Consider the following 24283-nt stretch of genomic DNA (forward strand, 5'->3'; position numbering starts at 1 on the left):
GTCCTCCTCCCCAGAGCTGCTCATCCGGGTCGGGCTGGAGACACAGTCTGGGGACCCCGCCGCCGCCGCCGCGCCCCCTCTTCTTTCGGCTCCATCTTCTCTTCCACCTTTTCCTCCTCTTCCTCTACCTTCTCTTCCTGCAACCCCCCCTCCCCCGCCGCGGATCCTGGCCTCCGCTCTCCAGACCCAGGATGCCGGGGGGCAAGAGAGGGCTGGTGGCACCGCAGAACACATTTTTGGAGAACATCGTCAGACGCTCCAGTGGTAAGAAGAGTTGCAGTTCAAAACACCCCACTGCCGTCCTGCCCACGCGCGCGCCCCCCATCCTCCCCATCCCACCCCTCTCCCAGAGCGGGTGGAGGATGCAGACAACCCTACCTGGTGGCTTCAGCTACTAGCTGGACCTGATTTGGGGTGGGGGCGGGAATGAGGTGGTGGTGGAAAGTTAGTTGCATACCCTCATCCCGACATGCGCACCCCCCTCCCACCTGTCCAGAACCAGGAACCGGAGGGAGCTAAGGGGGAGCTGGCAGGGTGTAGACACGTCTAGAGAATAGAGTTGAGTTTCAGTTTGGTGAGGGATGTTTTCTTGTCCATCCTCTTTCCACACCACCCTCCCGCACCCAAGTAGGTGGCAGAGACTGAACAAATTCTTAGAGTTTAGTTAATCTCAGTGCAAGGTTTCACTCAAGTTGGGAATGACTGCAAAAGTGGCGACTTCATAAGATTCAGTCTGGCTTTTGGGCCCAGTGGGTACCGCTGAAGGGAACTTTGGACAAGGGAGAGGAATTGAAGTTGGACTTTATAAAGAGGGGACTTGAACAATGGGAAGACAGTCACCATGGGCACATTTGTGTTGAAAGTTTCTTTCTTTTCTTTTTTTAATTGTGCATTGACCGATCATGATTCATATGATATTTGATTTGACTTAAACAGGAGCAATGTAGAAGGGAAGCAATAGCTTCTGTGCTTTTATAATAACTGGAGAAATAATTTTAAAAATGCCATTTTACCTTGTTACTGATGTGAAGGTTTTCTTACTTTAAAGTGTCTTTAAAATACCCCCATTTATGCATTTATTTCCTCCAAGATGCTCCGAATGGTGATGCTTATATAGTTCACATTTTAAGACCTTGTAAACTTTGCATTTTACGGAAATCTCTACATCTTCTACTTGTTTTTAATTCTTTTACATGATTTTCAGGTTTTATAAGGAAGATATGTAAAGTATCCTTTAAAGTGTTTCCCCCCCACCCCCGTTTAGAAAACCGTATTTTATTTTGAGATCCCTTGCTTGGAGAATTACGAGAGAGACATTTCTGCATATTGATTAGTGTAGAGCTTAGACCAAAGCAATTGAAATCCTCTCTGTATTTCCATAACTATTTATTTATTCATTTGCTCATTCATTAAAACAATATATTTTTGGGTGCCTTATACAACAAGACACTCTGTGGGGTCCTTTGGATAAAGCAAAGATTCAGACACTTCAGTTCTGAAGAAGTTCCCTGCCTAGTGGGTAAGACCAAAGAACCCTCAAATGACAGTAAATCATTAAATATAATTATGCTTTCCCTGAATTAGTAGAATATATTATATTAATTCTTATATGAGGATCCCTTCTAAAACTAGGTTTGTACATATTTCCCTTGATTTGGGGACTATATATATTTAAATGTCCCAAGCTATTTTTCATAAAGTTCTGACATGTAACTTTATTTCTTCTACTGTGGTCAGTACCTAGTACTATACAAGTCTAGAGTAGATTTTCTGGGTTGAAAAACAAAAAGCGAATTGGCCTGATCTAATTTAAGAAACCTATAATATTTTTTTAGCCATTGCAGTGTAATTTCAAATGTGTTTTTGATTTCTATGATGATGTAAAATATAAATTTACAATGGTAGGAAATTTCTATGTTTGTCTATTACCTTTTTGTATTCCTATTATTCAAGACCTCAAGTACAAGGAGATATTACTGTTACAACAACCAGTTGGGGAAATTTAAAGGTTATTAGAATTAGTTATTTAAAATACGTGAGTCTTATTTCAGCTTTCTCATCCCCTTGAGTTATTTCAAATAAAGAATAAAACCACGGGCTCTCTGATGCTCTACAGGGTAACCAGAAGGTCACAGTTCTTTGACTGAAGTTTACTAATACAGCATCTTTGAAACTTCATATACAGGCCAGAACTGTGAGCGGGTTTTTAGATTACCTTTTATTTCAGATATACCATGAAATTGAGACTTACCTTGTGTGGCTTAGAAATATCTGCTTCTGTTGCCTCCATTTTACTTCTCCCATCTAAATGAGTGACTGTTCTATCTCTTCCACATGTCATGCTTATAATGCTCCATTGGTTCAATGGTTCCTGCCATGGATAACACCTAGTGCAAATGGAAGTTTATCTGTTTAGGCATTTTACATACCATCTGTAAGCGCTTATGGGTAACTTTTCATACCACTACTCAAAAGCTCTGAGCTGTGTTTGAAATGTGTTAGATACTTAAGGTCAGTATATGTACAGGTGTCTGTAATAAGTACTGGAAAGTCTCAGAACCACTTACATAGGAAGAACCCTGGAAAATAAGAATCACAGTATTAAATTGGTCTACATATTCATGTGAGAGTATCCCATAGTTGCCATTCCTATATGATTTGGCAGAGAAATAAATTCATTCTGAGAAATTGTTTAATTGAGATTAACAGAGAAAATGCTCTTCAGAATTCTCACAGATCGAGTTCGTCTCAGTGAAGATTTCACTATTCTCTAAATCAAGCATGTCAAACTCGCAGCTGGTGGGCCGTATGTGACCCGCAATGAATATTTTTGCGGCCCAGCCAATATAATGGTGTGAGCAGGTATTTACAATTTGAAAGGAACTAAGTCTCCTGTCAGTTCCAGGATTACGGACATTCACCTTGGGTCAGTTTTGAAGTAATCATTGTGAATAAGATTTCCCCTGAAGCAGGAAAGAGTAGCAGAGAAGAGATGCAAGTGTCAAGAAGAAAACATTAATTTTATCATTGCTCTTTTTTAAAAAAAATATTTTATTGATTTTTTTACAGAGAGGAAGGGAGAGGGATAGAGAGTTAGAAACAGCAATGAGAAAGAAACATTGATCAGCTGCCTCCTGCACACTCCCTACTGGGGATGTGCCCACAACCAAGGTATATGCCCTTGACCAGAATCGTACCTGGGACCCTCAAGTCCACAGGCCGATGCTCTATCCACTGAGCCAAACTGGTTAGGGCTATCATTGCTCTTGTTCTTTTTTTTTTAAATACTGTACTTTTAAAAATAAACCTACAGTTCTATGAAAATTGAAGCTTTTGTTTTTTTGTGGCCCACATAAACTTAAACCTTGTTTATTTGGCCCGTGTTAGCCTTTGAGTTTGACATGCTTGCTCTAAATTAACAACATTGAAAGTGAAGTGTTAGTAGAGCTTTAGTGGAAAAAGAAAGAAAAGGAGGCAGTACTCCCAATATATTTAAGAACTGGAGAGATAGCCTGGGATTGTCTGTTTACCTTTACCCCTTGAAATGCTTCTCTTTCTGATACAACATCATTTCTTTCTTATGAAAAGATCAGATCTTTTAGTGAGAGTCAGATGACATAGAGACATATACATAGAGATGCACACAGATAAACATATGGACCAGCATCCACCTAGATACAAAGATAGATGTAGTAGAAAACCCTCTCTTTCACACACACACAGAAATGTAGAAAGGCAGGCTGCCTCAGGGAGAAACAGCGCTACGCGGGTTCCGCGGTTTTCATAAAAAGCCAGCAGGACAATTGACTTTGCAATATGTGCAAATATACAGTGGCTAGAAAACCACAACCTAGTCAGGAAGGGAGCAGACATTGACCTCTAAGAGTGGTCAGTCCACGGCCACAACAGGGAACTGAGATGGGCCAGGAGGGGAGGGAGGGGGGGAGGGAGGAAGAGAGATTAGACATGAAAGGGAAACAGACACAAAGCAAAAACAAAACAGGCTTATTTGTCCATGGATATCACTAATGAGCTGAAATCTCAGCCAATTAGAAAACCATCAGAGTACTTCTTGATGATGCAGAACCAAAGAGCAAGGAGTGTGGTATATTTGGGTATACTTTTTAAACGTGAGGCGTTCCTAATATAATTCCAAACTTCTCAGTTGCAATTTCCCAGAATAATGGTGCTATATTCTATGCCCTAGAGTAGCACTGTAGCCTATTTGCTGTTATTTCACACCTCCTGATGTGGGATTTTTATTTTCCTTATTTAGTTAACTCAGTCTGTTATGGGAAGGCATTTCAGATTATTACTGGTAATTCAAAGTCTGTAAAATAAAATAATGAGGGCTATTGAGTAGGATGGATACACACACACTTTATAGACAAATACCAACATATTAGAGATATACTGAAACTCCTTCTTTCAGTTTAAAGATAAAAGGCAAGATCATTTTAGACCAATAAAAGGAATTCACTGATTCTTGGTATGTGATTCCAGTAGGTATAGAGAGCACATTATTACTCCAAGAAGTTGTAAAGGTCAAAAGTATAAAAAGTAAGGTTTAGATACATTATTTTTTTGGCTAGCAGCAAATTGGGAACTATATAGTGAGTTCATAACACCATATAAAGTTTCCGGCCCAAAGTGCTATTGACCAAATCTGTGTCTGGAATATTATTAGGCTATCTTCCATCATTTTAATTTCAGTTATTTATGCAAGCTATTCATCAACATATATTAAGGAGCAGTAAGCTCCTGGGTAAAGGGAACAATCACTGAAATAAAACAAAGGTTTTCAGGACTATTAGGTGGGAATTTTAGATTAGAGAACAAAACAAAACATTTCCAAGGTCTTCAATCTGATTATATCTTTGGCAGCACTTGCTATTCAGATGTTGTCTTTGATTCCTTGAGAAGTCGGCAGAAGTGGTTATTTTGGGTGATGGTGAACTAGGTTGCCATTTTGAAAAATTATAATTTTGAAAATGATGTATTTTTATTAGAAATTAACTCTTACTCTTTAATATTTTAAACATTTTGAAAAACTAGAAATGTTTTTCTCCTTAGAGAAAAAACGGGCTCAGGAAAGAAGGCAGAAGCGGTAGTATTTTATGAACCACTTAACTTTCAAGAGCAGTTCAAGATACTCAATTTCAACCTTTCTAGAGGTACTCAGATTGCACAGCCATTTCTTTACTCAGTGATTTCTTATAGGAATATCCACAATTATTTTTGTACTGTAATTAATATTTGTAAAGACTGGGATCTTAAAGGAGAACCCGTGGGAGAGGAAATAGAGAAAATAGTGACTTAAAACCAAAACAAAAAAGGAATAATAACTTTTAAGCATTATGCATTTTAAAAGAAATGGTGAAAAAAATGGGTATTTTGGGTATAAATTTCTTGATATTTTTTTTCTTGGAAGATTTTCTTTAACATTTAAACCACTGTTCAGGAAATATTGATAAAACCATGTAGTGTTTTAGAAGCATTGGTTTACTCAGATATTATAATGTACCTCTTCACTATGACGATATCATAGAGGTTGAAATTATACTGACAGCTTCCTAAATAATATTTACAAATAAGCCAGAGGGTTGTCTCTTGCTTTAGAGCCCACGCTGCATTATATAACAAATGCAGCACTTTCCTGACTCTCCAGCTGGTTATCCCAGGACACTGTTGTCTTCATTAGAATTGAAGACATCCACTGTTGTCTACCTTTTGCTTGATTCCAGAAGTAGGGTATGCACAAAATCCATGTACCTAGCCATCTTTTAACTGCCCTACTAACAGAAACATAGACAATATTTTTTTTTGATAGAAGGGAGCAGCTATGAGTATTTTGACAGTGACTGCTCAGATTTCCCAAAAGAAATCCTTTAGATTAGTCAATATTTATCTCTGACTTTCATTGTTAACAATAGCTGTTTGCTAGCATGGACAAACAATATGTCCACCTTCTCCAGGGTCTGGCCTAGGAAAGGGTCCTATGTATTCTTCTCCAAAGCTCTGTAGTTAGGATTTACCACAAGAGGTCACTATAGGTTCTGTCACAGGTGAACCAAGTATTTATATTTTTGTTCTGTTTTCTTTCTTTTCCCCCCTCAAGTTTGATGGGAAGTTAAAATCAATGTTGTTAGTTGTTACTCTTAGAAGAAAATATTTAAAATGTAGGACATAGGAAAGTACAACGAAGAAAGGTATTTATTTCTTTTAATTATGACAATCTTATTTTAGTTGACGGTGACCAATGTTTTGTGACTGTATTAATGGGGTATTAATAAAAACAATTTATGTAAAGAAATAAATTTAAATAAATTTTAGACTAGTGGAAGATTTACTTTAGCAGATGGTGGTGATATATATAAAATATAAAGAAAATGCCACATAAATAATGTTCATACTGGAAAGATGAATATACATATATGAAATCTTAATAAAATTTGTCCCCTGGCATATGTCTTGATATAATTTATATCCAATTGGTGAAGGAATCGGTTCAGGACAGTACCTTGATTTTATTGACAGGTAGTGCACAGATTTATGGTTACTTGCCTAGGATATGATTCTAGTATTTTGATATTATCCAAATTTTAAAAATAAAATATAGAGTTAAAACAAATATTCTCCAAAGTTCTCCAAATTTATTACCCCAAAAATATGATTGGAGGCAATCTACTTTAAGAGGTGTTGTTTCCTAGAATCTTGATTATAGTCTGAATCTTGATTATAGGGATTTTTTTTTTTTCTTTTTGGGAGGGTTAGAAACCACATACTGAGATATGCTTTGGAATGTCCTAAACAAAATTAGTTTTAATGGGAAAATTAAAATATGCCATGTAGTAACTTTATGAATAAAATAACTATGTCGTGAAAACAAATAAACATAAATAACAAGTCACAGCCAAAAACCAGTGGTAACTGTTGTGGAAACTGAGGTTAAAGGAAGTAGTCTTGATGTACTCTAAGAAATGGATATTTATAAAACATTTTCCTTTACCAATAGCAGAGTTGAATTATAAAAATTCCATCTTATGTTCTTGTCACACACACCAAAAGGAATGAAAATGATAACTATGGGAGGTACTGGATAAAATAATTAGCTTGATTGTGGTAATCATTTCACAATGTATACATACATCAAACCATCAAGTCGTATACCTTAAATATATACAATTTTTATTTGTCAATTGTACCTTAATAAAGTTGAAAAAAATCCTCACTATATTCCACCAAATACTCTGACTTAATAATGTATGGCATGACTCCTTTTCATCATTGAGGAATGAATAAAAAGAATTATTTAAGTATCCTTATTTAATATCATGTAGAAGTTAATACTGGAAAGGTTTAGTCTTGAAAATTTTTTGATCGAATAAGGGCAATAATAATATAGTCTCATAAATCAGTGTGTGTTTTAGATTTTTTTAGTATTTGGTTGTATATCATTACTATTTAAGAAATATCTTTATATATATTCTTGATAGTAGTTTTGTGATGTTTTAAGTTTTCGCATGGAAAAAGGTAGGAAAATTAAGTAAGGAGCAGAGTAATTTAGAAAAAGTGGTTGAAAAGCTATTTGAAATTTTGTTGTAAAGAATTTCTCTTTCTTGGGGTCTAGTCCCATGAGAGAAATAAGTACTATGTACTAAGTCCTATTGATTTCAAGAAATATGTGATTTGAGATCTGAGCTAAAGTACACAATCATAGCAGTTCCTAAAGGTACTGACATAGAACTGGGAAATCATGAAAATGTCCCTATATGAACTAAGCTCTGTAAGGATATGGGTCATACCTTGCACATCCTATATAGTAAAAGGGTAATATGCAAATTGACCCTAACAGCAGAATGACTGGGAATGATTGGTCACTATGACACACACTGACCATCAGGGGGAAAATGCTCAATGCAGGAGCTACCCCCTGGTGGTCAGTGCGCTCCCACAGGGGGAGCTCTGCTCAGCCACAAGCCAGGCTGACAACTGCCAGCACAGCAGTGGTGGCGGCAGCCTCTCCCACCTCCTCAGCAGCGCTAAGGATGTCAGACTCTAGCTTAGGCCTGCTCCCTGCTGGCAAGTGGACATCCCCTGAGGGCTCCCGGGCTGCCAGAGGGATGTCTGACTACTAGCTTTGGCCCGATCCCCCGGAGAGAGGGCCTAAGCCAGCAGGTGGACATCCCCCAAGGGGTCCCAGACTGCGAGAGGGCACAGGCCAGGCTGAGGGACCACCCTGAGTGCACAAATTTTTGTGCACCGGGCCTCTAGTACTTTATATCCTCCACTGTGAGGAGCCCATAGCACTAAGTACTAGTTGAATACATGATTTTTTATTTGTTTCCTATATTAAATAAGCCTATAATTGATCCCCCCAAACAATGCTGATTAAATTTGTTAAGTAAGCTTGTATAATTAATTGAATACTTTAAAATACTTAATCAACATGCACATTTGAAAATGGAAATCACGTTGTGTAGGGCCAATCAGATTGATCTCATGAGAGCATGGGAGGTGAATGTGTAAGTGATCTCATGCTCATCTTTTATTCCAACTTGATATACAGCTGAAATAGTTTCCATCACTTTTGTTCACATCTCCAAGGGCTTAAAAGCTCAACTATTTTATGCAAGAAAGAACTGTTTAGAAGTTTATATATTCCATTTAAATTATTTTATTTTATTTTTTAAAGAAATCAGTGCGCCAATGACTTTATTTTTTAAAAAATATATTTTATTGATTTTTTGCAGAGAGGAAGGGAGAGAGATAGAGAGTTAGAAACATCGATGAGAGAGAAACATCGATCAGCTGCCTCCTGCACACCTCCTACTGGGGATGTGCCCGCAACCCAGGTACATGCCCTTGACCGGAATCAAACCTGGGACCTTTCAGTCCGCAGGCCGACGCTCTATCCACTGAGCCAAACCCGTTTCGGCTCCATTTAAATTATTTTTAAAACAACTTTGCAGTTAGGAGTTGCTGATGGTAAGTTTTGTCATTGAGAATTGATTCTTACCAGGTTAAGTATCTTCTGAGTATTTTTGCCTTGAGGAGTAGCTTACACTCCTATTCTGTATTCAGTGGAAGAGGGAAAATAGATTTTGGCAATTTAGAGACTGCAGAACCAGCCTCAAACCACCAAGTTTAACTTAAAAAATCAAATAACTCACTTGGATTGAGGAGGAAAGTTAACCTTTATCCTGATCTTCTCTAGAAGTCTTTTTTTTTTTTTTTTGTCTACCAGCGCATATATATATATTTTTGGGGGGTGGCAAATTAAAGCACAATGAGTTTATTTTCACCTAGTTATAGCACTGAGAAAATAGAGGAGTTTTTCAATGAAGCTTAAATAATCCCAGAATGAAGTTCCTTAAAAACAACTCCCCTCCTTTTGCTTGATCCTCATACTCTTTCTAATTAATCATTCATTAATTCAACAAAAATGTATTGAGTACCTACTGTGTGCTAGACACTGATCTAAGCACTGGGGGTGAATAATGAACATAATGATAGTGATTTTTTTAAAAAAATGTGAGGGCAGTGTACACATTGGTTAAGAGCTATAGGTTCTGGAGGTTTACACTAGAGTCCTGGCTCTGATATTTACTAGCTCTGTGACTTATGTATCTGCACCTAGTTTTCTCCTCTGTCAAATACAAGTAATAATAGTACCTAGTTTATGGTGTTGGAGAGGTAATATGTGCAAAGTGCCAAGAACAGTGTCTGGCATATAAGTATTTTTTTTTGGTATTTATTTTATATATTTAAATGCCATTTAACAAAGAAAAATCAACCAAAAAAATGAGTTCGCGTGTCACCTCTGACACATGTGTCATAGGTTCGCCATCACTGCCTTACACCGTAGTCCTGGGAGTAGAGGAAGAAGCTAAAGTAAGTTTTCTTCCCCTTCCCTCCATTGCTGGGGTCCAGTCCCAGCGGGTCCAGGGGTCCCCAAAGGTGTGGACGGAGTCAGCGAAGGCTATCCACCCTCTTCCTACGGTGGAGTCCTATCTGTCCCGAGTGCGGGGCGCTTACCTAGGGGTCCCTGTTCGGGCGCCTGATGCTGGGGTCCAGTCCCAGCAGGTCCAGGGGTCCCCAAAGGTGTGGACGGAGTCAGCGAAGAAGGAAAGACTCAGAGGCAGCGTTCAGTTGATCAGCAGCCTAGCCAGGATCTCTAGCCAAGTTCTGGTCAGGATCTCCAGCGAAGTGCTTGTTAGTATCTCCAGCCAGGGTCTGTGTCCATGTTCTCTTGCTAGGTTCTGCAGCCAGGTTCTGTTCAGGTTCTCCAGCCAGGTTCAGTCACCAGGTTCTAGTCAGGTTCTCTTACCATGCTCCATCTAGGCTCTGCAGCCAGGTTCCGTCTCCAGGCTCCTCAGCCAGGCTCTCTCGCTAGGTTCTGCCTCTAGGTTCTGTGACCAGTTTCTGTCCAGGATCTTTTGCCATGTTCTCTCCAGCGAAGTTCTTCTGTCTCTAGGTTCTGATATATAAGTATTAGTATCAGTGCTATTAGTTATTATCATTATTTAGATGTTCAAATCTTTGAATGCACCATCTGTAATTGATGCCTTTACTTCTTGGTCACCATTTACTTTTGTATCTGTTTTCAACTGATTTCTGTCTATACTGTAATGTTGAAGCTTCCTAGAGGGTTACATACAAGTGAGCATTCCTATGAATCTAAAGACCTTTTATTTGTTCGTATTTTTCTGGCTTCATAGGATTTGAGACTGTGCTCCCCTACCCTCTCCATCTCCATGTTCACCTTTTGGATTTCATGTCTGTACTTCCTCCTGGCCTTTTCCCTGGGTTCTCTTTCTGTTCCCTTTTGCCTCTCCTTTTCTCCCCTCCATCCCTTCTTTTTTCTCCTCTCCTCCCTTCTGAGGAGTGAACAGTCATCCATCATCCGGGTTCAACCTTCAGCGGTCTTTCTTACATCTTCACCCTCTTCTTCAGAGCACATTTGTCCTCTGTGCTGGCTCTATCCTCTCCGCATTCCAGTCCCGGGTTCCCAATGGCCTGTACAATTTCTCCTCTTATACTTCTCACCAGTCACCTAAAACTCAACATGGCCAGAACTGAATTTATCATTGGTTTCGGCTTCAAACAGACTTAGTTTCTTTGGTATTTCCCCATTTTTGTGTAAAAGGTATTGTGATATAATTACCAATCACCTGGGTATAAATTAATTAACTCATTCTGCACACAGCACTTATGGAATGGTATTAAAGAAATACATGGCACCCTCCAGGAGTTTAGTTGATTAAGAGTGCCATCTCAATATGCCAAGGTTGCAGGTTCAATCCCCAATCATTTATTACTTTTTAGGGAGAGAGGGGAAGGAGAGGGGAAGAGGGAGGGAAATAGGGAGGGCCTAAACTGAAATGTGGGGTGTGTGTGTGTGTGTGTGTGTGTGTGTGTGTGTGAGAGAGAGAGAGAGAGAGAGAGAGAGAGAGAGAGAGAGAGAGATTTACTGGTTGTTCCACTTATTTTGTTGCTTCTTATTGTGCCCTGACCAAAGAAAGAATTAGATATGGAAAGACATTATCTTACTCATTCCTAAAGCAATCTCTCTCTCTACTTGAGCAACAATAGTCAAGGTAACTGGTAATCTTCCTGGAACTCTGTGGAGGTATTTTCAAGTTCAAAGAACAGTGTTCTCAATAGAGCAAAGGCATTTCCATCTTGATGACACAGACTTCTGTCCTGGCTTGAGCCTTTACCTACAGTGACACACTAAGACTCTCCAGGATTATAATAACTACCTTTCAAGGTCACTGGCAAAACTCAGCAAAGCCACAAATGAGCGGATCTCGCACTGTGCCTCATCATAGTAAGGGTTTAATAAATACTCACCTTTTTCTATTTTCTCTAAATAAGGTAAGTAAGGTTAGGTAGGTTTTCTTTTTTCTTTTGTTTTTTAACCTGAAGAAAGCAAAGAATTAGGAGTTGAGATTTCCATAAACTGGTGGATCTGAGCTTAAAAAGCATTTGGATTCACTTTATCAAGGTTGAAGAAAAAAACACAAAAAGCAAAAACAGACAGACACCCCTTCTCTATGCAGGACACGTCTATTACTTAGAGCCAAAGAAACATCAGTTCTCCTCACCTCAGTAAGTGGCAGAGCTAGAAGAAGCTGAAGAAGGCAGAACTATCAGCCTTTTTTTTTTAACTGACCCAGTGATGTCTAACCAAAGGAGAGAAATGAATTAAATTTGTGATCTCTAGCTCCTAGTGCATAGATAGTAGAAATTAAAAAAAAGGGGGACAAAGCTTCAGAAAATGAATTGGATAGTAATGTATTTAGAAAAGCCTTGCTTGTTTTTCTACCAGGTGTGCAGGTTAGGCTAGTCTTTTAATTGAAATTCTTCATAGTTATCTTGTCATTAGTGTTCGATTGCCTCAAAAGGTTAACTTCAAATACATAATCCCTTCAGAATAGACACAATTCATTTGTAAAAACGAGGTTTGTTTATTCGCAGGATTGAAAAATGATGCTGAATCATTAAATATGCAATACTTTTTCCCTTGATAAACACATTATGACTGATTTAGCTTTTATCCAAGATTATATAATTAGTGAATGTCTTATGGCTTTAGGTATTTTAAGAAATTTTATTGTAACAAAATCCAGTAAAAAAATCATCATTATCTGTATTTAGGTAAAGGTTTTTTTTTTTGTTGTATTTTGAGACTATGAGTCCTATAAGCCATTATTGCAGTCATATTTTCCTTCTAATGATTCTGACCAGTGTTTTCTTAAAAGCCCATTTCTTATGCACAAAACACCAACTATTAAAAGTAGTAACTTTGACACAGAACTTAGATGAAGATCCTAGAGACAGAACTTAGAAGAGAGAACTTAGAAGACAGAACCTACACAGAACCTAGAGACAGAAGAACTTCGCTGGAGAGAACATGGCAAAAGATCCTGGACAGAACCTGGTTACAGAACTTGGTTGGAGATCCTAGACAGAACCTGGCTGAAGAACCCGGCTACAGAACCTGGCGACCGAACCTGGCTGGAGAACCTAAACCGAACCTGGCTTGAGAACCTAGCGAGAGAACATGGCTACAGAACCTGGCTGGAGAACCTGGAGAACCTGGCTGGAGAACCTAGCAAGAGAACATGGACACAGAACTTGGCTGGAGATTGTGTCTAGAGATCCTGGCAAGGCTGCTGATCAACTGAACGCTGTCTCCGTGTCATTCCTTCTTCGCAGACTCCGTCCACACCTTTGGGGACCCCTGGACCTGCTGGGGTTGGACCCCAGCACTATTCGCCACTGAGCTGCCATCCCTAAGACACAGATGTTTAATGGCTACTTGTTGACCCAAAATTAAACAACAGCCCGGCTGGTGTGGTTCAGTGGTTGGGCACTGACCTATGAATCGGGTCACAGTTTAATTCCCCATCAGGACACATGCCAGGACTGTGGGTTTGATCCCCAGTAGGGGGTGTGCAGGAGGAAGCCAATAGATGGTTCTCTCTCATCATGAATGTTTCTCTCTCTCCCTTTCCCTTCCTTTCTGAAATAAAAAATATACATTTTTAAAAATAATAATAAATAAATAAATAAAATGTGCAAAAAAAAAGTAGTAACTTTGAATTGTTGAACATGTTTTGGTGTGTTTTGAAATTTTTCTATAACAAAATTGCTATTATTCCTACCACTAGAATTTCATAAATATGAAGTACCTCATGCATTCTGAACCACTTTGGGTTAGATGTAAAAATAATGCCATCAAAGAAACACAGACACTTAAAAATGTACCTTAGATCTTGAAGGAGATGAAACATGGAGGCATATTTTTAAATTTGATGACAGCTGAACACATTTGAATAAATTAACAGATTTTTTTTGCCTATTTCAAACTCCCACAGTGATGGTCTGCCTAATGTTGCCAATATTATTATATAATAATTAGTCTCACTGTGTCACTGTCTACACACACACATTCATACACACCATCCTATATAATAAAAGCCTAATATACTAAGTGTCTGACTGTTCGTTCCACCGTTCAACCAGTCACTATGATGTGCATTGACCACCAGGGGGCAGATGCTTCGGATGGTAGGTTAGCTTGCTGCTGGAGTCCAGCCGATTGGGACTGGGCGAGACAGGCTGAACACACCCTGGACGAATCTGTGTACTGGGCCGGTTTCAGCCCAATCCCTGCAGGCCAGGCCGAGGGACCCCACCAGTGCATGAATCCATGCACTGGGCCTCTAGTTATATATATTTTCTTGTAGAATGTTAGGATACAGGTGTATTGTAAGGACAGGAAAGATAGAGCCTTTTATTCTGTTATTGATATAGTAGAAGGCAATGCACCTCCAAGAAATCAACATTGTGGATGTGGTCATGGCATATAAATTATTTATGCTTTTGTTTAGCCACATGTGCCAAGACTCTATTTAACCCAGGAATTATTTTATTACTGTTCTATGAAACTTAAATATATGTATAGATAAAGCTCACCCAGAAGACAAGATTAAAAAATAATATATGCTCATGATTTAAAACCACAAGTTTCCAGAGTGCAGGGAAATCTGCTATTTTTGTATTTTATTTTATTTTTTTTGAAGAATTGTCAGTTCTTCAAAGAAAAATATCTAGCATGGTCCTTATTTATATTCCTGACAATGTCTAGCATTGCTCTAATAATTATTCATTGTGATGTGACTTTAAATAGGAATCTGAATATTTGATTTGATCATGCAACAAGTATTTGCAGGTATACAGACATGTTCCCTGATCTCATGGAACTTGGAATCTAGTAGGAAGACAGGCATTTGAAAAATTGACTTTAAATATATCATTACAAATCGTGTAAGCAATTTGAGGAAAGAAGGGAAGGTGCTGTGATTAAGTGTAATAGGGACTAATTTTGTGTGGGAGATGGTGTCAGGGAAGGTCTTTCTAAGGAAGTTGTGCCAAATTGAGACCTAAAGTAAGAGGTATCTAGATGGTAAGCGGGCAGAAGAGGATTTCATGCAAGGAGAAAACATATGAACATATTTATATTTGATTTGATCATCTAACAAGGAGAGAGAGAGAAAGTGACTGGTTAAGTTTGTGAAGCTCAAAGGCCAGTACAGTTGGATTGCAGTGGACAAAAGAAGAGTAAGATGGGAAGTAAGGGTGTGGGTGTCAATTAGGGACCTGGCTATTCAGGGCCAGGCTTTTGCAATATAGCCCAGTGCAGTGGTCAGATCTGACCACAAGAGTAACCTGTTGTGTAACCACAAGTTGGATTGGAGAGAGAAGGAGGGATGATAGGGGACCAGCTAGGAGACTATGACAATAGTCCAGGCAAGAGATGAAGGTGGCATGGCCTGGGATGGCAGCAGTAGAGATGAAGAGAAATGGATGCATCTAACATGTTTTTGTTCTCTCTCTCTCTCTCTCTCTCTCTCTCTCTCTCTCTCTCTCTCGCTCTCTCTGTTTCTCTCCTCTCTCCTCTCTATCTCTCTCAGAATTATTAGGTTTAGTGATATATTGGATGTCATGAATGAGGGAGAATAAGGATAACTTTCAGGGTTTTGACTCAACCATTTGGGGATAAATTGATAGATGGAGGTATGGAAGATTTCCCTGAGATGGGGGAGAACTGAAGACAGCCAGATTAGAGTGATGCTTGTGGAGATCACCTGCATCATCACTTTGTCATATAGCTTCCTTTTCATTCCCTTGAAATAAAAAAGAATGCAACCCAAGGGAGCTTATAGTGTGGCCATGTACAGAGGTGATTCTACTTATGGACATTCAGAAAAGAGTATCCCAGGCCAGGCAATTAGCTTAGTCAGTTTATTCTCGTGGATTAGAAAACGTAGCTTCAGATTTTAATAAGAGCCCCATTCAGTTGAGAAACTAAGTAAGTTGTTAAACAAAACCAAAATCCCAAACCAAAACCTGACTTTGTAATGAATATTTGACAGCATTGTCGAGATACCCTCTTCCACCAATCTCTTGTAGAAAATGTTAGTGATTATTGCTACCTGGATTTTATTGTGTTGCTTTTAAGCTTCAAATTTCTCTTCTTGATTTTTGGAATGTGCGTTTTGTAGCTTTTTGAATCAGAGGATTGTGGAGGTTGGGGTAACTTGGAGCTTGAACACCTGCCCTCAAGTCCCTCTTGGAGGAGCAGGGATCTGGGAGAGCAGCTTGATATAGGCCCAAGCCAGGTTCCATTTTCCTCTGCTGGAGGGGCTCCGTGCAGGGTTTTAGGTTTTTGGAATAAGAGTGATGATTTCTGGCTGGTGCTCTTCCAAAGTAGGACTAAGTGAGGACAGTCAGTGGGAAAATCCAGTTGACTTTCCTTGGAAGCCGCCCTAGACCTTGGGAAAAATTTAAATGAGCAAGAAAGTGTTTTATTCTTTCCCTTCACCTGCACTCCATGTCTCTTTGTCAGCACTCTAGAATTCTTTTGTATGTCTTAGCACTTCTTAAAATATCTTAAAACTTCTCTGTGCTAGTGTTCTGCATTATATCCCCAGGGCCATTTGCATAACAAAGACGGGGTGGGAAAGGGAGGAGGAGAAAGATTTAACCTTCCTCCCCATTGTTAATGTGCATGAAATTTCTGGATTGGAACATAGTTTTCATAAAAGCAAAACAAAAATAAACCCACAAAACTGTCCAAATCATGTCAGATACCGGTATTTTTGGAGCAGCTCAGAGGAAAACATTCTTTTATGGGAATTGTTGTAGACAGGAAAGAGACATTCACCGACTTTCATTGACTGCATATAACTTCTCTTCTTCCAGAAATTTCTATCAGCCGAATTATTGAGCAGTTTGCATATGATCTCCTTTAGGAATGGAAATAATATGCGGAAGTATTGAGTTGATGTGGTTATTTTCTTATTGTCTGAAGGAATAGTACCATAAAAAGGAAGTGCTTCTTCTATATTATAGCAAAACAAAAGCTTAGACAGCAGTTGGTAAATATAGCGGGATACAATACCAAGTCTTAGACAGTGAGGCCTGGTCCTGGTGTTTCCCTCATCACACACCCTTTTCCCAAGTTCGCTGAGTCCTTCCTTTAACTTCCTTGGCCTGCTTTCCCATTTATAAAAAGGAAGGAAAGGATGCACAAGATGAGTGCATTTATGAGCTTGGGGTCACCTGATGGTCTTGCTAAATTCAGATGGGGGTGGGTCCCACATTCTGTATTGCTGATAAACTCCCAGGCGATACAGGTCCACACTTTGAGTAGCAAGGTACTAGATTAAAGTTTTCCAAAGCTGGCTGAGCATGAGACTTTCCTCCGTGCCTGTATTTTTTTGTGTTCTACCCAGAGGGAGTCTGTTCAGCGTGCCTGCATTAGAGTTTAGCAATCTGTATTTTTGACGCTCATCTCAAGATTCCCTTGCGGCTGCCAGCATTTAGGAATTGTTGCGGTAGTAAATTAGAGCTTCTCCACCCAGGCTATGCAGAAGAACCACCGGAGAAGGTTTCAGAACAAATACTGATGCCTGGATCTGATTATTTCTGTTTCTAGTATCAACTCTTTACTCTATTGCTTATTTCCCCCTTGAGTGTTGTCACAGTTCTCTGGTTTTTAATTTTTATTTTTTGTATGCCTCATAATTTTTAATTGTATACTGGCTGTTGGGGTGACACATTGTAGAGATTTTTGATTTAATTATTTTTCCTCTGAAGAGGGGTGCATTTTATTGTAGCAGGTAGTTAAATTATTGGTGGGTCACCTTGATTATGATTTTAGCTGTGTGTGTGTGTGTGTGTGTGTGTGTATGAGGGAAGGAGAGAGAGAGAGAGAGAGAGAGAGAGATTCACTCGTCTATATTTTTTATCTTACTTAGACCTTTATCCTGGGACTTCTTTCCTACTCCTAAGCATGGCCTTCTGTGGCTTAAATGGAAATCTTGAGAAATTTACAAAGCTTCTCTGGCTTGATAGGAATGAACTCTGAAATTTGTCTTGTAGCCTTGGGTAGGCTGTGAAATTTCTGCCTGCTTCTTAGCCTTCTAGTCATTTCTAGACTTGAGTTCCTTAGTAGTCTTATCCTGTGTATGAACAGATGAGAATTTGAGGTAAATTCATGTATAGATTTATGGCTCTTTATGTCAAAGCATTCTCCTTAACTTTAGGCTGCTCCGACAGCCCCAAATTATGACCTTTGACTTTTCTGCTTGAAATCTCTCACTCAGGAATTGTACAAATTGGGAAGGGCTCACAGGGGAATGGACAATTAAATGAATATCGCATTTAATGCATCTCCTTTTATTCAAGGATTTGTATTTTTCAGTTTCTGCCTACCTTTGTTTGGTTTTCAGTGCCTTGAGACAGATTTCCCTTCATATTTTGTCCTTTACTTCTTGATTTAGCATCTATTCTGCTAAATTGTAATTGGTTATTACGTAATTGTTTTACTGAATATGTAAGTGTTTTGAGAGTAAAGGGTATGGTGTGTTGATCTCCATTCTAGCCAATTGTCTGACGCAGAATAGTGCCCTTTACTTAGCAACTACTTAGTAAATGTTGAATTGCATTGTGATTTTTATGAAGATGAACTGTGAATCAGAATTTAAACTTAAAGTTCACTACTCATAAGTTAATTTATCTTTTTAGTACACTACTCTGAATATAAGTTCACAAGAGTTTATTTCAGGTAGATATTTTGAGTATTTTGAAGTGAAGTATTCCTTTTAAAAGTTGTAATCTTTTAAAATATTTACTTTAAAATATTTTTCATTTTTATATCTTAATATTATTTAATTTTAATTCAGTCTAATATTGCTAAAGTTATGGCCTAAGACTATTGGACCTTTAATCAAGGTTGATAGCAAAAGGTATTATTTTTATATTAATTTTTATACATAAAGAAAACCACTTCTTTATGCAAAATAGATCAGAGATGGTTCTTTATTTAGACTAAAGAGAGTTTCCAAATTTTGTGTACCATATGGTTGAAAATAACATCTTTAAATAATTTTATTTTAAAAAAGAACTCTTCAATGCTATTTTAAATTAGACTTTTTAAGATTAATCAAATTTATTCCATCATGTCCAAAATTATATTAATAGAATTTTTGGAGGAATAATCCAAGTTTGCCTCTGTTATCAAGTCCAATATTCTCAATTTGTGGAGAAGTGACTGTAGCCCCAATCTTAATAAATTAACCTGTTTTTTAGGTATAATTATTATAGTCATTAACGTTTTTAATATTAACCATACTTTGTTTTCATAGCTTAGAGTATACTTGAATAGAAAGAGGTATTCCATAAACTGGCTTTTCTGTTCAGTGAAGTTTTTAGTTTGTATACAGATCTTGTACTTATTGCAGATCTCATTTGATGATCATGCTAAACTCATTATGTCAGTTTCAAGAATAGGTTTTATTATTTGTACCATAGAAAACCATAGTTACATTTGTCTATCTTTATGAATTTTTTTTTGATTATTTGAAAGAAGTACATTGATAAATGAAGCTAAAAGCATTTGTCTATCTTTATGAATTTGTTTTTTTGATTTTTTTGAAAGAAGTACATTGATAAATGAAGCTAAAAACTTCCTTTTTTTCTTTCTTCTTCAGAATCGAGTTTCTTACTGGGAAATGCCCAGATTGTGGATTGGCCTGTAGTTTATAGTAATGACGGTTTTTGCAAACTCTCTGGGTATCATCGAGCTGACGTCATGCAGAAAAGCAGCACTTGCAGGTAGGTAATAGAACAGCTAAGGAGCATTTCCTGAAGTTTAATGTTGAATATGGCAGAAAAGGTTTAAACTGATTTAAACAGTGACATAGTGATCTATATTAATAATAGAGGAATATGCAAATTGTCTGGAACACCATCACAGTAACAGTAATGACCCAACAGCAGGCTACATGGGGCGACAAGGCCGGCAGGGGGGTTAGTGAAGGACAACCAAACGACTGAACAGCAGGCTGCATGGGGTAACCAGGCCGGCAGGAGGCTTAGTGAGGAATGACCAAATGACTGAACAGGAGGTTGTGTGGGGCAATCAGGCCGGCAGGGGGCAGGCAGTTAGGGACGATCCGGCTGGCAGACAGAGGCAGTTAGGGGTGATCAGGTTGGCGGGGGTGGGGCCAGTTAGGGGTAATCAGGCAGGCAGGCAGGTGAGCAGTGAGGAGCCAGCGGTCCCGGATTATGAAAGGGATGTACGACATCCCCCGAGGGGTCCCGGATTGGAGAGGGTGCAGGCTGGGCTGAGGGGACCCCCTCCCCACTCCCATGCATGAATTTTGTGCACTGGACCTCTAGTTTATAATAAATATACATTTGGTCTTCAACCTAAGTCCTGGCACAGAGCTCCTAAAAGGCTTGGCATTAAGAACAATAAAGGTGCTTTTTGTTATGTTAATAAGGTGACTATTGGAAAGCCCTTAGATAATCTGAGGTTGAGGACTGGGTGCCAGGAGAACCAACCACATGACTAGAGGGAGGTAACTTTTAGTATCCCCCACCCCCATCATCTAAGAGAGGGGTTGGAGGTTGATCAAATGCCAGTGACCAATGATTTAATCAGTGGAACCTAAGTAATGAGGCCTCCATAAAAATTCAAAAGGACAAGGTTTGGAGAGCTTCCTGATTGGTGAATATCAGGAGGTGCTGGGAGAGTGATGTGTTCCTCACTCTTTCTCCATATCTTGCCCCTTGCATCTCTCCCATCTGGCTATTCCTGAGTTATATCCTTTTTAAATCAGTAATCTAATAGGTAAACTGTTTCTCTGAGCTCTGTGTGCTGCTTTAGCAAGTTAATCAAATCCAAGGAGGCGGTTGTGGGAACCTCTGATTTATAGCCTGTCCTTAGAAGTGCAGGTGACAACCAGGGCTTGTGACTAGTGGCACCTGACGTGTGTGAGGGGGCGGGTGGCGGGTGGCGGGGGGCTGTCTTTTAACCCGTGGAATCTGATGCTAGCTAATTCAGGGTCGATAGTGTTGTGATTGAGTTGAATCATAGGACCCCCAGCTGGTGTCCCAAGAATTGCTTGTTGTTGGTGTGGAGACCCTCCCACTTGTACCACACCACTGGAATTGGTACCAAAACCTATTTACTCACATGCAAAAACTATAGGGCAAAAATTATATTAAAATATTAAGGAGACTAAATTGTCAGTAGAAATATACAGCTGAAGAGCCATTGGTGAAAACTTTGGCAGAGAGAAGGATTTTTGCCTATCTGTGAATGTATGAATTCATCCAATAAATATTTTTTGCCAACCTATTATGAGCCAGGAACTATCTGAAGTGTTGAGTGATCAGAGGACCATCCTACCTCAGGGAAGCACTGATAGGGGCTAAAACTGTCTTGAACAAAGTAGGGGAAACAATTCCCAATCAAGTAGGACATGGCTCATGAACACTTAAAGAACATCAAAATAAAGTTCTTAGACCCTGTGTAAATCATACATACTTGGTAATGTTGGTACATTGTACCATTGCTATTTTGTTTGACTTATGTAAAACAGATTCTGGCATTTGTATTTATAAGAATTCTTTGAAAATATGCCATATCTGTGAGCTTAAAGAGTGTATTGCAAAAAAGATCGTAAAAAAGAAAAGGAAATTCTATGTAAGGAACCAATTTAGAACTGACAACTTTTCACAATATTTCAATACTGAGATGGGATGTGTTTCCCTTGAGCTAATTTTTCCTTAAAGATCTCACTTAACTAAGCACCACAATCATGTTATTTTAGAACTGTGAGTGATCTGAATTATTTGCTATTCCAAATCTTTTGTTTTTCAGGGAGGAAAACTGAGGTGGAGTTTTGTTATGCGATTTGTCCATGGTCACTCACTCAGAGTTGTGACGTTCTTTTGAGTTAATAAAGCTATTATTATAATAATCAAAACCTGCATGTCATTTTCCATACAAACAATTATAAACCTACTTTTGCCCACTCCTGTACAATGAAATAGCCAATTATTGACCCTTCATCTCCTTTGACAACCTTTACAGCCATGTCACTTCAGCAATGAATAGTAATCACTTAGTACATATCTGTCTATATTTTTGACCAACCTCCTATGAACGCCTATAAGTAATTTCTCCCAAATACAATGTGTTCTTTTCTTTTTAAATAAAAATGGGATTATACTGTACATGTTTTTCTCCAACTCGCTTTTCTGAGGAGCGTTAAACCTAGGCCATTTCTCAGATTTAAAGTAGCTGCGTAGTATTTCATGGCTGGCTGCTTGCCACCAGCGCCATCCTGATTGGCATGTGGGCCGCCTCCCGCAGAGGAAGGCCAGGGCCGTAGTCAGACATCCCCTGCGGGCTCCCAGACTGCAAGAGGGCACAGGCCTGGCTGAGGGACCCACCCGAGTGCACAAATTTCCATGCACCAGGCCAATAGTGTATTCATGAAGCAGGAAGTGTTGATATACAGTGACTCTGTCTCACAGTTATCTGGTTGGGTGCAAAGTGTGCATGATATTCTAGTTCAAGGGCTTGGGTCTAGAGCAGAGGTTTTTAAACTGTGGTCTGTGATCCATTGGGTTATGAAATAAAGTTACAAGTCAAGACTGGCTTCTATAATAATAAAAGCATAATATGCTAATTAGACTGGACATCCTTCTGGACAACCTTCTGGATGAAGCCAGGTTTGTGAGGGAAGCCCAGGTCCTGGGTGCCTGCTGGTGGCTGGAGAGAGCCCCGGGTCCCAGCCCACTCCTGTTCATACTGCTTCTTCACAGAAGGGAAGGATTTCATTGATACCATGAGTCTAAACCTGGCTGCACATAGGCATCCCTTAGAGAGGTTTTACAAAACACAGATTCTCATACCTCACCTCAAACCTATTGAACCAGAATCACCCAGGGTGTGTGTGTGGGGGGCAGGGATAAGTACTTTTAACTTTCAGCTCAGCTGGTTCTGGTGCTTATCTAGATTTGAGAAATAATCTGTTGAACCGTCTTCTTTTTTCTCTATTAAATCATTTTCATATCAAATCTTCACTCTCTGGCATGAAATTGGTAAACAGGCTGAGGAAAAACTATGGCCCCTTATTGAAAAACTCAGTAGTACTGATGACTTTTGTGCCTTTTTATCTGTTGGGTAGATATTAGCTCTTGGGCTAGCAATTTTGCTAAGGTGTGTGTTGTAACTTCTGGGAGGTTAAGGTTTGTATTGAACATCTGTCTCCCTTATGTCTTAGAAGGGTTTAGGGTAGAAAAAGGTTAGTTTTATGCTAGATGTTACCTGTGGAACAGGCTCCATAGAAAATTCTAGGGAATATAGAGGCTCCCATACCCATTTCCTCTTCTTGGACTTTAGACATCTCATCATCATACCCATGCCTATTTCAGGTGCCTGAAGGTATTTATGATTTCCCTCCTATGACTCCCACTAGTTCATCATGTGGCATTATCATCTGGCCTTACACTAACTAGCTTTCCTTTTCCCTTGAGTTTTTATTGCTATTGTTTCTGTTGTCATTTTTGTTGTTCTATGTGGATCTATTGTCCATGCTTCCCGTGTATCTATGCGTCCACGCCTGCCCCCCACAGCCCCCCACCCCCAGCCTGTTTTCTTTGGCAGGTGCAATTTTTTCTACAGAAAGTTCACTTAAAAATGCTGGCATATTATACAGTATTAGCATATTTTATCTTCTAAAAGAATTTTTTTTCCTTGCTAGCACCAGTGCCAGATTATAAATGCGTCAAAAGTAAGGATTCCATCTTGCTCACTTCTGCATGCACTGCAGGACACAGCTCAGTGTTTTGTGTCAGCATTTGCTGAATTAGATTGGCTTGTTTTGCAATAAACGCCAACCTAGACCTCACATGCCTCCATGTGACATGCTTTTATTCATTGTATTCCATCCCAAGCGTTACGGTACTTAAGGTGGACGGGGGAGCAGAGAGCTTTGGGTTATGTTATGCTTTTTCAGTTTTCATTGTGGGAAGATGTCTTGCCCCAAGCTCTGTTCACTATTTTTAGAGACTATTTTCAAAATGTTAATATTCTTTTTTTAAATAGTATTTTTTTATTGATTTTCAGAGAGAGAGAGAGGAAAGGAGAGGGAGAGAGAGAGATAGAAACATCAACATTGATCTGCTGCCTCCTGCATGCGCCCTACTGGGGATTGAGCCCCAAACCTGGGCATGTGCCCTGACTGGGAATCAAACCATGACCTCCTGGTTCATGCGTCGACACTCAACCACTGGCCAGGCAGCATAGCTTTTTATTTTTTATTCCCTGTGTAAATCTATGAAAGCCTTTGAATAAGAGACAGAGGAAACAGAAGGAGGAAAGAAGAAAATTATATACACGTTTAGA

The 24283-nt window shown here is 39.1% G+C and overlaps 1 protein-coding gene across 1 annotated transcript in view; it reads left to right on the forward strand.

Annotated features, from left to right (window-relative positions):
- Window positions 1–6: 6 nt before the first annotated feature.
- Window positions 7–24283, forward strand: part of KCNH5 (potassium voltage-gated channel subfamily H member 5) — a 278882-nt gene continuing 254605 nt past the window's right edge. The window contains exons 1-2 of the mRNA XM_006767638.2: window positions 7–264; window positions 19569–19692. Of these exons, the coding sequence (XP_006767701.1) occupies window positions 192–264; window positions 19569–19692 (197 nt within the window). The 5' untranslated portion in view covers window positions 7–191. The remainder of the gene's footprint in view (window positions 265–19568; window positions 19693–24283) is intronic.

This window comes from Myotis davidii, unplaced genomic scaffold, assembly GCF_000327345.1.
Source record: "Myotis davidii unplaced genomic scaffold, ASM32734v1 scaffold281, whole genome shotgun sequence".
Lineage (NCBI taxonomy): Eukaryota > Metazoa > Chordata > Mammalia > Chiroptera > Vespertilionidae > Myotis > Myotis davidii.